General features: G+C 36.7%; 1 protein-coding gene across 1 annotated transcript in view; it reads left to right on the top strand.

The window, feature by feature from the left end:
• Positions 1-13,519, top strand: part of LOC149549774 (acyl-coenzyme A oxidase 3, peroxisomal-like) — a 58,591-nt gene that overhangs the window by 41,183 nt on the left and 3,889 nt on the right. Inside the window, exons 2-8 of the mRNA XM_089793039.1 lie at positions 2,198-2,540; positions 3,684-3,801; positions 3,906-4,013; positions 4,127-4,299; positions 4,424-4,523; positions 4,781-4,855; positions 4,979-5,109. Coding sequence (XP_089649165.1) covers positions 2,198-2,540; positions 3,684-3,801; positions 3,906-4,013; positions 4,127-4,299; positions 4,424-4,523; positions 4,781-4,855; positions 4,979-5,109 — 1,048 coding nt within the window. The remainder of the gene's footprint in view (positions 1-2,197; positions 2,541-3,683; positions 3,802-3,905; positions 4,014-4,126; positions 4,300-4,423; positions 4,524-4,780; positions 4,856-4,978; positions 5,110-13,519) is intronic.

The raw sequence follows: 13,519 nt of genomic DNA, 5'->3' as shown, positions 1-13,519 counted from the left end.
CCTTGCTGAAGTATAAGGGTTTGAGACTGAGTTTGTGTATCAATCCACTGCTGAGATACAGTGGTATTGATTTAATTTTCAATCTAAATTGAAGAGACTTCTCATACTGTGTCTACTGTGGCTGAGAAGTGACTAGCTTGCTGAAGGAGATTTAATTACCTTTCAATCTGCATTTTGGGAGTTCGATTTGGAGCTGCTGTTAAATTCCAAGGCAGCAATTTGTCATGTACAGGGGTGTGTTCATTTTAGAGAGGCTGAGATACAATTCTGAGGGCCTGCGTTGCAATTTCTAAGGCCTGCGAGTGATAGCAAAGCCCTGCAATTAGATTTCTTGAGTCTGCAATTTATTGCAGAACCCTGTTGAATGCTTGGCAGACAACAATAAGGGCCTACTGCGGTTAATTAAGGACCTGCGATCAGTTATTTGGGTCTGCATTTCATATCTGGGCATCAAATGTTTAATTTGCAAGGACTGTAGGTGGTAACTATTTCCATTGCAATTATGCAAGGAGCGATTTAATTTCCAGGTTCTTGTAATTTTCTGATATATTGATTGCTGTTGAATGTGATGTTGTAAATGCCACTATGTTTTAGTAATTTGTTGGTCTATCGCCAATCTGAAATGGAATTCTGATTCAAGTTAACAAGTGAAGAATCATAGTGTATTGTAATTCCTTTCTTGGAATATATTTGTTTTCATATAGACATTATTAGGGAAAAATAATTAAAACAAATACATCATAGTTGACTACTTGCCAAGCGTTTGATCTAATGTCAAACCATTGAAATATGAAAGAAATTGATGCTTGATTTAGCTATAACCAGACAGGGTTATTACAGGTTGTGTTTGATTATTGCAGACCCATGCTTGCTCCTATGTACAAGCTTGTCCATGAATGTACTTAATTTTTTTCAAAGGTAGTAGTAGTTTGCCTAAATGTGCTGATGGCTGCTGAGGCTCATTGTATGCTAAGGTCATCTCATGGTTACCTTTATAGCATGGAGGGGTGAATCCATTCTTCAAAATTTGTTTATGTCTACCAAGGTTCGAATATACATGGGTCAAACCGTCAATTTGATAGCTTAATGGCCACATCAAGTGGGAGTTTGGTCTATTGAATCAACATACACTTGCTAAGAGTCAATCTTTTTTTGTTTCAGTAGCCACTATGGGATGTTGTTTCTTCCAGATCTTCCCATTACTGGTATGGTTGAATACCTGATAAATTCAGTCTTATATTTGGCTTAATAGTCATGACAGAGGGTATCTCGTTTACCAAGTTGGTTTATAACCAGCAACTGTTCCTAGAGAGAAGGTTTTGCAGCGAGTGGGGCTTAAGGATCTCTTCAGAATGGAACTTTGGTGGATCATGTGACTTGTAATTGACCTCACCACCGACTTAACACTTTGGCAGAAGTCATATATGTGATAAAGTTGTTGCAGAATATTGAATGCAGCTATTTATGTGTTTCTCAAATTGAGAACTGTTTTTAAGCTCCAATCTAAGTATGTTATTGCCAGCTTCTCTGTCGGTAGAAAACGTTTCGAAAAACTGTCATTATCTCATATGTATTGACATGATTAATTTTTTATTATATTGAAATAATATTCTAATCAGCTTTACATGTCGAATGAGTTATTTCTCAAACCTATATCTGAGATGCCGAATTCATGACGGTACTTTTGAATCTCTTTTCTCAAGATGTGTGCATCAAAGACTTTACCTTCTAATCTGTACAGTAATACAAAATGAAATGTTGCAGAAGTTATTGCTCTGAATGACCATCCTCATTGGTTTCAACAGTTTCCTTTCTGTTTGTGACTTTCAGAAGCCCCTTTGCAATGCAATTCTCATGTAGAAGTTGTCTGTTTTATCTTTTCTAGCTTGTTTTTCATCATTCCAGCAAAGAATCTAGTCCAGCTGTTCTGGCCTATTTTAGTTCTTTCAATGTTATTCTCCACAAAAAGAAAGCAAAACACAAGTGCACTGTTGATTTATTTAGATATGTTTTTTGTATTGACACCAAGGAAATTATAAAGTGTTAATTCAAACTCTGTGATCTATTTACTGTTTTATGTATATTTTCTTTAGTATTATATCAGGACAAATCCAATTATGCCTTAATTTAGCATTTTTAATGAATTCATTTATTTATTCTTGTATTCTAATGATTGATTTTTTCCATTACCTTACAGAGAAACCCGCTTTTGATATTGGTGCCATGAGAGAATTGATGCATGGCCATAATGTTGGAGACCGGGACTGGATTTTCAGTTTGATGGCTAATAGTGATCTCTTTGTTACAAAGAAGAAAGCTGGAAAGGTGTATGCTATCCCAGATTACAATAAGCCAATGGAACATCAGCGTGAGATGACCATGAAGAGAATTAGTTATCTGTTAGAGAGGGGTGTTTTTAAAGGTTGGCTGACAAACACAAGCTCAGAGCATGAAACAAGGAGGCAAACATCAATTAATGAGTGTCTGGGAATATATGATCATTCATTAGGCATAAAACTTGGCGTACACTTTCATTTATGGTAAGTAATTTGTCGACTTGTTTTTTTGATGCTATTGTTGCATTCAATTAATAGAGGATGAAAAATTTATTGCTATTTATCTTTAGGCTTGCTAAGTGCAGTATTCTGGGAGGTTGTTTATGTATTTTTTACTTGGTGCAAATCCATTGGGGTGCAGCTATACATGATACGAGCTATAAATCATATTCCTGTATAGTATGCCAAAAGTTCAATTTTAAGATGAGTATATGCTATATAGTGCATTATGCTGACTTGTGGTGTGGTATCTGCAAAATTATATGTTATAGATGATCTATAGTTCTTTTTGATGTTGAAGTAATGATATTCTTTAGTCGAAGCCAGTATGAGTTGAAGTATTTGACAATGCCAAGAAAATTTATATAGCTTATGCATTGGTCTTTCTTTTAATGTTCACATGTAGCAACTTAATCAATTGCATGCAATGGTGCCCATTATAATGGTATTCTATTATGTTGAGCTAGTTTGAATTAAAGGATAATGCAGTGCAAAATATGCCCATTGTAATGTTATTATAGTAGATTGATTAAGTTTGACTTGAAGTCTAAGGCAATGTGAACCAAACTGATATAGCCTATGCATAGGGCTGTCCTTTTGATGGTTACATTTACAACTTTAAAATTCAAATATATTCAATTGTAACAATTGGGAATGGAATTTTTTCTAAGGTTTCTGATGAACTGTCTAGATATATTTAAGTACATGCATAACCGAAAAAAAACTTGTGAACACTTGCATGTTCTATAAATTATAATAATAGGCTGAAAATGAACACTATCAATATTTTTGGTTTGAGTTGTTGAATGGCCTTTATTACTGTGTTTCTTTTCCTTATACCTGGGGTTGTTAGTTTGTCATAATCTTTGCATATTATCAATGTTATTTGCAAAAAACATGATCTCTAGTAGCACGGAGCCGAAAAACAGTAGAATGCTTAAGTTTTAAATTCTCATGTATAAAAAATGTCAATGGTTTGTCTCACTATCATTAAAAGGAGAAAACTTGCACTATAATGGACTGTGTGAGCTTACTATTTTTGCTTCATGTGAAGTATTTCCAAATATAATTTATCATTTCATTGCTATCCTTATGCGAAGGGCATTTCTTTTTATCCTTCTGTGGTAGGGGTGGTGCAATCAGGTTTCTTGGTACAGAGAGACACCATCAAAAGTGGCTACAGGACACAGAAGACTATGTTGTGATAGGATGCTTTGCTATGACTGAGCTTGGACATGGCAGTAATGTATGTGGAGATTTTAAATGTTTTGCAAGTTAGAATTGCCTTTTGTGATACATTGTTTCCATATTTCTGAGAGCTGTTGAACATTGCCATTCTTCACCATACAGGTCCGTGGAATTGAAACGATCACTACTTACGATCCTTCTACTCAAGAATTTATCATTACCACGCCTTGCGAGTCTGCCCAAAAATACTGGATTGGAGGAGCTGCAAATGTAAGTGACATGCCTTTTTTGTTCAGTGCATTCAATAATATTTTGATAAGCTAGCTTATTATTTACTTTGATAAGCTAGCTTATTATTTACTCTTTTTTATTTTCTTGTCTAGCATGCCACCCATACTGTAGTCTTCTCCCAACTTCTTATCAATGGAAGGAATGAAGGTGTTCATGCATTCATTGCACAAATAAGAGATAAAGAGGGGAATGTACACCCAGGGATTCGAATCGCTGACTGTGGACACAAAATTGGCTTAAATGGAGTTGATAATGGACGAATTTGGTATAGAATTGATAATTAATAATCTGAAAACTTATCAAACTGAAAAGACTGATTCCATGAATTGAAATCCTATATGGTGCTATCTGTTAACAGTCAACTAATTATTTTATATAACTTCTTGTAGGTTTGACAATTTGCGTATACCACGCGAAAACATTTTGAACTCTGTTGCTGATGTATCTCCAGATGGCAATTACCAAAGTCCAATAAGTGACCCTGATCAGGTGACTTTGCCTTCCAAATTGCATTGTTAGTCGTACATTAGATGAATGCATATAATGTTAACTTTAGGGCCAGCATATTGTTTCAAACTTTATTTAAACTTCATCTGTGACTATTGTTAATGCTCATGCTAATATGGGGAGGCTATGTTTAATTACATGATTTCTCACTTATTGGCGAGTCTGTAGAGTCTCAAATGTACTCTTAATTCTAGTTTGACATATTTTAATTAAATATTAATATTCCATTATTTGTTTAGAGATTTGCTGCTTTCATGGCCCCTCTAACAACTGGCCGTGTAACAATTGCAGTCAGTGCTATCTATCAGTCCAAGGTAAGATATTGACACAGTTTTAATGTGCTGATATTTCATTTTAAAAATACTATATTTTGGTAGTGTCAAACAATTTGGAAATCCTTATTTTATTATTTTGGTTTACTGATGGTTTAATTGCAGATTGGATTGGCAATTGCAATTCGGTATGCACTGACAAGACGGGCTTTTAATCTACAACCTGATGAGCCAGAAGTATTGTTACTTGATTACCCATCTCATCAGCGGCGTTTGCTTCCTTTGCTTGCTAAAACGTAAGATTGTGTCTCGACATTCTTACTGCTACACATATTTTTAATTTGGCAATTTGCCCTTGCAGGTAACATTTGGTTATGATACAACAGCTGAGGAGTATTTTGTTGGTCAAATTTGTCAGGGACATATGGAAGACCTTGTGTTTTGGGGTATGCCATACTTAGCTAACTGGATGTGGGGTTTTAACCTAAATTAAGGGCCCTTTTACATCTTCTAGGAATTTGTCAGGGAAAACTTTACACAGCCTCTAGATGAATGTTACTCTTCTCTTTGCAGTTTTACAAGATAACCACCTTTTTCTGCCCTTCAAGAACACTGACATCAGTCAACGACATCCTAACACTTTCAAATGCTCTCTATAATCTACTGTAGACCGCTTACTTTCGCTGCAAACAGCTATCTTCTCATCTCAGCTGAGTTGTCTTCTTCAATCTTACAATTCAACTTTCACATTGTTTCTGAGCATGTGGATCAGTTGTCTTGTGATTGATTCCTTTTCGTGAATCTCCATGGGTTCATTTATGTAGTTACAACATGCCTTGGCTCAAACAAGAAGCACAAAAGTCAGGCAAACTACCTCTTTAAACAAGGTGAAAATGTTACTTACAGAATCGATGGACAAGAAACTTTCACTTAATTGTAAAACTTCCATTTTAAGCAGTTACAAACTCAAACAACCAATTAGGGAGCTGGCAGTTCTTTATCTGGCCAACCTTAACTATGCAAGATATCTTGCAACTTGCAGAGGCCATAACCTCTTCATATAGATATGAAATCAAGTTCATTTTCTTTTAAAAGTGCATAACTGTTAAGAGAGGAATCTAAAAAATTCACTTTACATGTTTCTCATAAGTAGTGTTTGCCCTTAAAACATGTCACAAATACTTGTTTAGTCTTGCTAATGGTCAATTTACTCATCAATAGATTTTGATAATGTTTGAATCAATATTAGATTAGACATCCTTAATTTGGATGCTATTGTTACCAAAAAAGATCTTCACTGAAAAAGTAAAGGTTTCACCTTCTGTCTTCTAAATTGGATACCTGTCCATAAATTCTTTTAGCTGTCTTTCCCTCTTGGGAGTTTTTTGTAGCAACCTGCACTTTGTGAAATTAATGTAGTCTTAAAGATTTTGAATTCTTCACATATTTTTCATTTAGCTTTTGCATGCCATGGCATCTTGGTCTCTCTGTTTAGGTTGCTCCTTTGTGCTTATTGCTATTGCTCCCAGTACATTCTATTAGAGGGAAGGTGAGTGTCATCACAAGGTTTTCAGTGCTCTGCATACTTCAAAAGGAGATTAAACATCTACAAGTATGTTAGACCTGCAATCCACATGATCGATTCACAAGACCGTTACAGTCACAGTCACAGTCACAGTCACAAGGAGGTTAGACATCTACAAGTATCTTCACTCTGCAATTACGCACAGGAGAAATTACACAACATAATCTTATGGGAGGTCCTTGATTTTTAAAATTTGCTAAACGAACTCTTGAGTGGTGTATGAGAAACCATCCTTTCCATAACAAGTCTTAACCAGGTGTAGTCACAGCAGGGAGTCTCAAAATTACAAGCAATAACTACTGACAGATAAAGGAAAGAACAAACTTATTTATTACATACCCCACAAATATTGTGTAGAAGGGTAGAAAGTATGGTTCTAGGGTTTTTGTAGAGCCTACAAATATAATAGGAGGGCAAATGCATAATAATTAACTACTTTCTACGCTTAAAAAGAGTCATTTTAACAACGGCCTTAATGGCAGTCTGTTTCAGGCAAATTACCAGTTTCTCAGTAGAACTTCACATTTGTATGCTTAAATGCATAATATATCTTTTCCATATAATTGAGTAATGCCTCCCATTTATGGTGCATCATTTTCAATCCAACAATTCATTTCTATGCAGAACTGTGTAATATTGGGCTTATTATCCTATTGATTGGATGATGCCTCATGTTGGAAACGATTCTGTCATTGCAAAGATACATGGAGACTAACTGGCTTCAGTTCCATGCTGTGACATTCTCATGTCACTTCATTAGGAAATGCATGGATACCTACATTAAGTTGGGGACCTTGCTTAATAGGTTTAAAATGCGGTCCCTTTTGGTAATCACTTTGCTGTGCTATTCATTTAGCCCACTGCTCTCTTGAAAATATCTATTTTATGTCAAGAAGATTTATTTCAGTGTAACATGGGGACTAGTCCCCCCCCTCAAACCTCCATGTACCTGAGTTGGGGAGGTCCCCGGGATGGGCATTTGTCATTCCCAAGTCCCCCCACCACTGCCATCGCACCATCTAGATGCTGTTGGGGCTTGGGAACATCCAAACGTCCTCAAGATGCCGAGGCGTCTCCCGACCATTCTAGAGGAGTCAGATTGCAACAACTATTAGTCTAGGGCTGGTGGGTGTTCTTTTGAGATCTTGACCGTGAGGAGTCCAATAGTTATAGTGATGAGGGGTTTTTCTCAAGAGATGATTAGAGGCCTCCTTTCATTACATTTTGACATGATTTTGTACTTGTTTTGATATCATGCTACTCATTGTAATGATATTTATGATATAAATTAGAAACTTTCATTTTGTCGGTAATTTGAATTTTTAATGGTAATTGGTAATTCAATGTTCAATGTTTTAAGTATAGTATACTGTATTTTGCTTTGGGTATCTTACTATTTTGCAATTTGCTATATTCAAGTATTTGGTATTATGGGTTCTTATATAGTTATAGTATTATACATCGTAAGTATCATTTCAAGTTCTACATGTATGGTCTACTATAGCCCTCACCCCCCACCTGCCCCCCAAGGAAAAAAATAAAAATAAGAAATTGAAGCCCTTGTTTTTTGTAATGTCCTTGTTTTGGAGGTAATTTGATTTAATTAATTTAATTAATTAAGTTGTCCAAAATAATGAATATTTTATGAGGATGACTAATTAATTATTTTAATTAAATAAATAAGTGGTATTAAGTTAATTATTTATAAAGTTATCAAATAAATAAATATAAAAAGGTAATTTTATATTTAATTAATTTAATTAAGTGACTTGAATTATAAAATATCTTATAAAGTCACTTAATAAATAAAATAAAATAATGTTCTAGAGGTTTCTAGAGAAAGTGGAGAAAAAAAGAATAAATAGGCATCTTGGGCTTCATTCTCACCATCCAGGTTTGTTGTTGTTGATGTTGATGTTTGATGGTTGTGGAACCTAGAGTTTTTGCAGTTGTCTTTGGCCATTAAGAACGAAAACTCTCAATTGGTGCACAATTTTGAGGGTGTGAAATATCACTTGAATTATTGTAGCTAGGAGAAAGTTACTTCAGACTTTCTATTTGAGCTCCATTGTTAAAACTTAGTGGCCTTTGGCCAAGTTTTTGTATGATTCGATTTAGGGCTTTGTGGAGACATTTTGGTGATAAGTCATCCGCAAGTTTGGCATGAAGGAGTTTGATTGCATGCTCAGATTTTTATATCAGACATTTCCAGAATTTCTGTCTTCATATCAGCTTGTGTGAGAGGTTCGATTTGGCTTATAAACACTTCATCTTGGGACAATTTCATCTAGGAGTGGAGGCGGTTCATATTAGAGGTCTAGGCGATCTTGTTGGAGGCTTTGTTGGCAACCAAGAGGCTGCATATTATTTTATATCTGCCATTGCTTCAGAAACAGGGGTGGCAGCATAGGTGGCTCGATTTGGGTTCATGAGGTCTTCATCTTCTGAGATAATGCTTGCTTCACCATTGGAGACTCAAGTCAACTTCAAGTTACAGGTTCCTTGAAGATTTCATGCTATCTACGTGTCATTTAGATGCATTTTATAGAGCTGCTGTAGGTAGACGATGTAATCAGACTTTGGCATTTTCAGTTGGGTCATGTTGTAAGCCAAGAGTCTTGGCGTTTCCCTGAAACTTGTGTAGGCAATTGCATTTCAATAAGACATCATCTTTGGGAAGTCTCACATGGTTGTAATGTTCATTTGAATGTGATACGAAGATGTATGCCAACTATTTGACAAATTGTCAATGGCTGTAGATGTTCTTATCAACATATAGGTTGCATACCAACTGTTTGCTAAAATTATCAGTTGGTTGTAGGTGCATGTTTTGCATTTAGAAGTCATGTATGTGCATTGTCAAAAGATGAAATTGAGTCATTGATGCTTCTAGGTTAGAGTTTATGCATTGCAGTTTGATTTCTAAGCATTTGGAGTACTTTGGTTTCTTCTACAAGCATTTATATCACTTTGATCACATAAACCAGCAAGCTGGGAGGTTGCAAGTGAATTGTTTGACGATATTCCTTGAGTTCCTTATTAGCACTTTGAGATCAAATTTGAGCAAGGTCATTACAGTGGTATCAGAGCAAAATCCTGCCATCCTGAGGGTTTAGCAATCACATGCAGCCACCTGGGGTTGACTCTCACAGAGTTTACACTCGCAAGCGAGTTGGGTTTGACAGGGAACATGATTTTTACAGGCAGCCAAACACCATGGGTGACAGGCAAGAGCGTAGCCCACCAAGAGACAATAGGAATGAGGATCAAGAAATAAGGGAATTTTTCAGAGCAATGGTTACAGGACAAGAGCAGATGGCTAAGGCTTTGCAGGCAGCCACCACTGTGGTTGAGCACTTGAACATACAGGATAGACGGAATCAGGAGCAAGGGGATAACAGGAGTGCAGTGGGATCACCTAGAGTTCATAGAACTCCTTCCAGAACAGAAGATAGACCTACATGACCCACCTTCTTGAGAGAAGAATGTGCAGTAGAAGAGAATGTTGAAGATGTTGAGGAGCCTACCTTTGCTGATGTATATATGGCTGCTCATGATGAATGGCAACGATTGACACTAGAAGCTGGAGAGCTCATGCATTTTGATTGTTTTGTACAAACAAGGATGGACTACTACAAGTCCCGACAGGAGAAGAGACCTCGGAATCAGAATAAGGATCTCAAGCAGGCTACTAATAAGCTTACATTACCTATGTTTGATGGAAGTGGCAAATCTACTGCACAGTCATGGATTCATAAGTTGGATACTTTCTTGGCTCTTTGACCCATGATAGAAGAGGAAGCCATCAAGTTTGCCACTTTGCACCTGGAAGGAGCAACACACGAATGGTGGTATCATGGATTGGTTACATTGTAGCATAATTAGATTACATCTTATCAAGAGTTTGTGGATAGATTGGTGGAACGCTTTGACAAGAAAGACCCGGAATCATACTTCAAAGATTTGGCTCAACTCAAGCAAGTTGGGAGTTTGGAGAACTACTTTGGGGACTTTTAGAGATTGTTAGTAATGGTTCCCAATATCTTAGAGAGACGACTGGTGGTGTTATTCATGGAGGGCTTATTGGAGCCAATGAGAGGATGGATAAAAGCCTTTGATCCACCTACTCTTCAGGAGGCAATGAAGAAGGCTAGGAGCATGGAGTTTGCAGCACCAAAGAGCAAGAGCTTGCATAAGGAAATCCCTTCAACAAGCAATGAGACTCCCCAACAATCAGACAAGAAAAAGAAATCAGCACCTATGATGGATGAGGAGACACGAGAAGAGCTGGGGAAGAAGAAATTATGCTATTGGTGCAAGGAGCCTTACAACAAGGATCATGATTGCCTTTTGAGGCCGAAGGGCAAGGTGAACCGTTTCATGTGGGCATACTTTGAGGACTCTGATTTTGATGAAGTTGCTCAACAGGTTGCTTCAGAACTTGATCAGGGTGAGGAGACTTTTGCTCCCATGGCATATATTGCCAATGTTCAGGATGAGATTAAGTTCAGGTTCAGAGGGACAGTTGAAGGACAACATTGCATCGCTATGCTTGATACTAGTGCAACACAACTTTATTAATGGAGATTTTGTAGCTCAGTGCAGACTTCAGGTTAAGGATTTTGATGGATTCAGAGTTCGAGTAGCAGATGGATATACTCTTGCATGCACCAGAAAGGTTGCTAATCTGACCTTGAGATTGAACAACTGAGTTACATTTAGATTTTTATGTGGTCAACATGGGAGAGATGGACATAGTTTTGGGAATGAAGTGGCTCCAGGACTTGGGAGTATTTACCCTCAATGTACCTAAGATGGAAATGTCTTTTGAGGTTGATGGTAGGAGGCATGTATTGAGGGGTATTACGGATGGAGGCTTGCATTGTATCAGAGGGCTGGACAGTAAGAGAAAGAAAAAGGTGATTCAGGAGAAACATGAGATGATTCTCAATCCATTGTTCGAAGTGGAAGCCGCTTGGTCATATGACAATCCACTCTATGGTTTGGATGATGATAGCTCTCTTGATTCCAGTCTTGAGATGAGCATTGATAGTATTTGTGATCCTACTAGTGTGTCGGGATTGCAAATGGGGCTCACAGAGGTGTACATGGTGAGGAATGCTTACAGCTTCATTTTTGATTCTCATGTACATGACCTATTCATGATGCACAATTCAAGAGCGCATAGTTGGGATGATAGTTTATCTTGCGTGAAGTTTGGAGGCAAGGATGATCAGTCTCTTGGCTTGCTTCCACTTGAGGCCTATACTTCTGTGGCACTTGGTGATGGTATTGAGTTGGTACGACAGAACGATAGATGGTTTGAGCAAATGTTGCTGGAGTTGTTTAGTGATGACAGGGACATTATGCAGTTCTTCTTGTGGGATCCAGGTGGTGAATTGCTTGAGGACAAGCAATTTCAGGAGGGGTGGACTGTAATGTCCCCTTTTTGGAGTTAATTTGATTTTATTAATATAATTAATTAAGTTGCCCAAAATAATGAATATTTTATGAGGATGACTAATTAATTATTTTAATTAAATAAATAAGTGGTATTAAGTTAATTATATATAAAGTTATCAAATAAATAAATATAAAAAGGTAACTTTATATTTAATTAATTTAATAAAGTGACTTGAATTATAAAATATCTTATAAAGTCACTTAATAAATAAAATAAAATAATGTTCTAGAAGTTTTTGGAGAAAGTGGAGAAAAAAGAATAAATAGGCATTTTGGGCTTCATTCTCACCATCCAGGTTTGTTGTTGTTGATGTTGATGTTTGATGTTTGTGGAGCCTAGGGTTTCTGCAGTTGTCTTTGGCCATTGAGAATGAAAACTCTCAATTGGTGCGCAATTTTGAGGGTGTGAAATATCACTTGAATTATTGCAGCTGGGAGAAAGTTACTTCAGACTTTCTATTTGAGCTTCATTGTTAAAACTTAGTGGCCTTTGGCTAAGTTTTTGTATGATTCGATTTAGGGCTTTGTGGAGACATTTTGGTGATAAGTCATCCGCAAGTTTGGCATGAAGGAGTTTGATTGCATGCTCAGATTTTTATATCAGACATTTCCAGAATTTCTGTCTTCATATCAGCTTGTGTGAGAGGTTTGATTTGGCTCATAAACACTTCATCTTGGGACAATTTCATCTAGGAGTGGAGGTGGTTCATATTAGAGGTCTAGGCGATCTTGTTGGAGGCTTTGTTGGCAACCAAGAGGCTGCATATTATTTTATATCTGCCATTGCTTCAGAAATAGGGGCGGTAGCATAGGTGGCTCGATTTGGGTTCATGATGTTTTCATCTTCTGAGATAATGCTTGCTTCACCATTGGAGACTCAAGTCAACTTCAAGTTACAGGTTCCTTGAAGATTTCATGCTATCTACGTGTCATTTAGATGCATTTTATAGAGCTGCTGTAGGTAGACGATGTAATCAGACTTTGGTATTTTCAGTTGGGTCATGTTGTAAGCCAAGAGTCTTGGCATTTCCATGAAACTTGTGTAGGCAATTGCATTTCAATAAGACATCATCTTTGGGAAGTCTCACATAGTTGTAATGTTCATTTGAATGTGATATGAAGATGTATGCCAACTATTTGACAAATTGTCAATGGCTGTAGATGTTCTTATCAACATATAGGTTGCATATCAACTGTTTGCTAAAATTATCAGTTGGCTGTAGGTGCACGTTTTCATTTAGAAGTCATATATGAGCATTGTTAAAGATGAAATTGAGTCATTGATGCTTCTAGGTTAGAGTTTATGCATTGTAGTTTGATTTCTAAGCATTTGGAGTACTTTGGTTTCTTCTACAAGCATTTATATCAGTCTGATCACATAAACCAGCAAGCTGGGAGGTTGCAAGTGAATTGTTTGACGATATTCCTTGAATTCCTTATCAGCACTTTGAGATCAGATTTGAGCAGGGTCATTACATTTTTCTTGTCTCGACAACCCTGAATGCTTGTGTTATACTGGATCTTTATTTTGATCATTTATAATTATTAAGTTCAATTTTAACCTAAGCATTATATAAGACTTGGTGATTTAAGGTAACAACTGCAAGTTATGTGTTGTGGGATTAGGTGGGTCATCTGAAAATGTGCATTTCAAGCAT

The sequence above is a fragment of the Cupressus sempervirens genome, chromosome 7 (assembly GCF_028749045.1).
Source record: "Cupressus sempervirens isolate cs-2001-9-10 chromosome 7, ASM2874904v1, whole genome shotgun sequence".
Lineage (NCBI taxonomy): Eukaryota > Viridiplantae > Streptophyta > Pinopsida > Cupressales > Cupressaceae > Cupressus > Cupressus sempervirens.
This window is presented reverse-complemented; position numbering and strand designations above follow the sequence as displayed.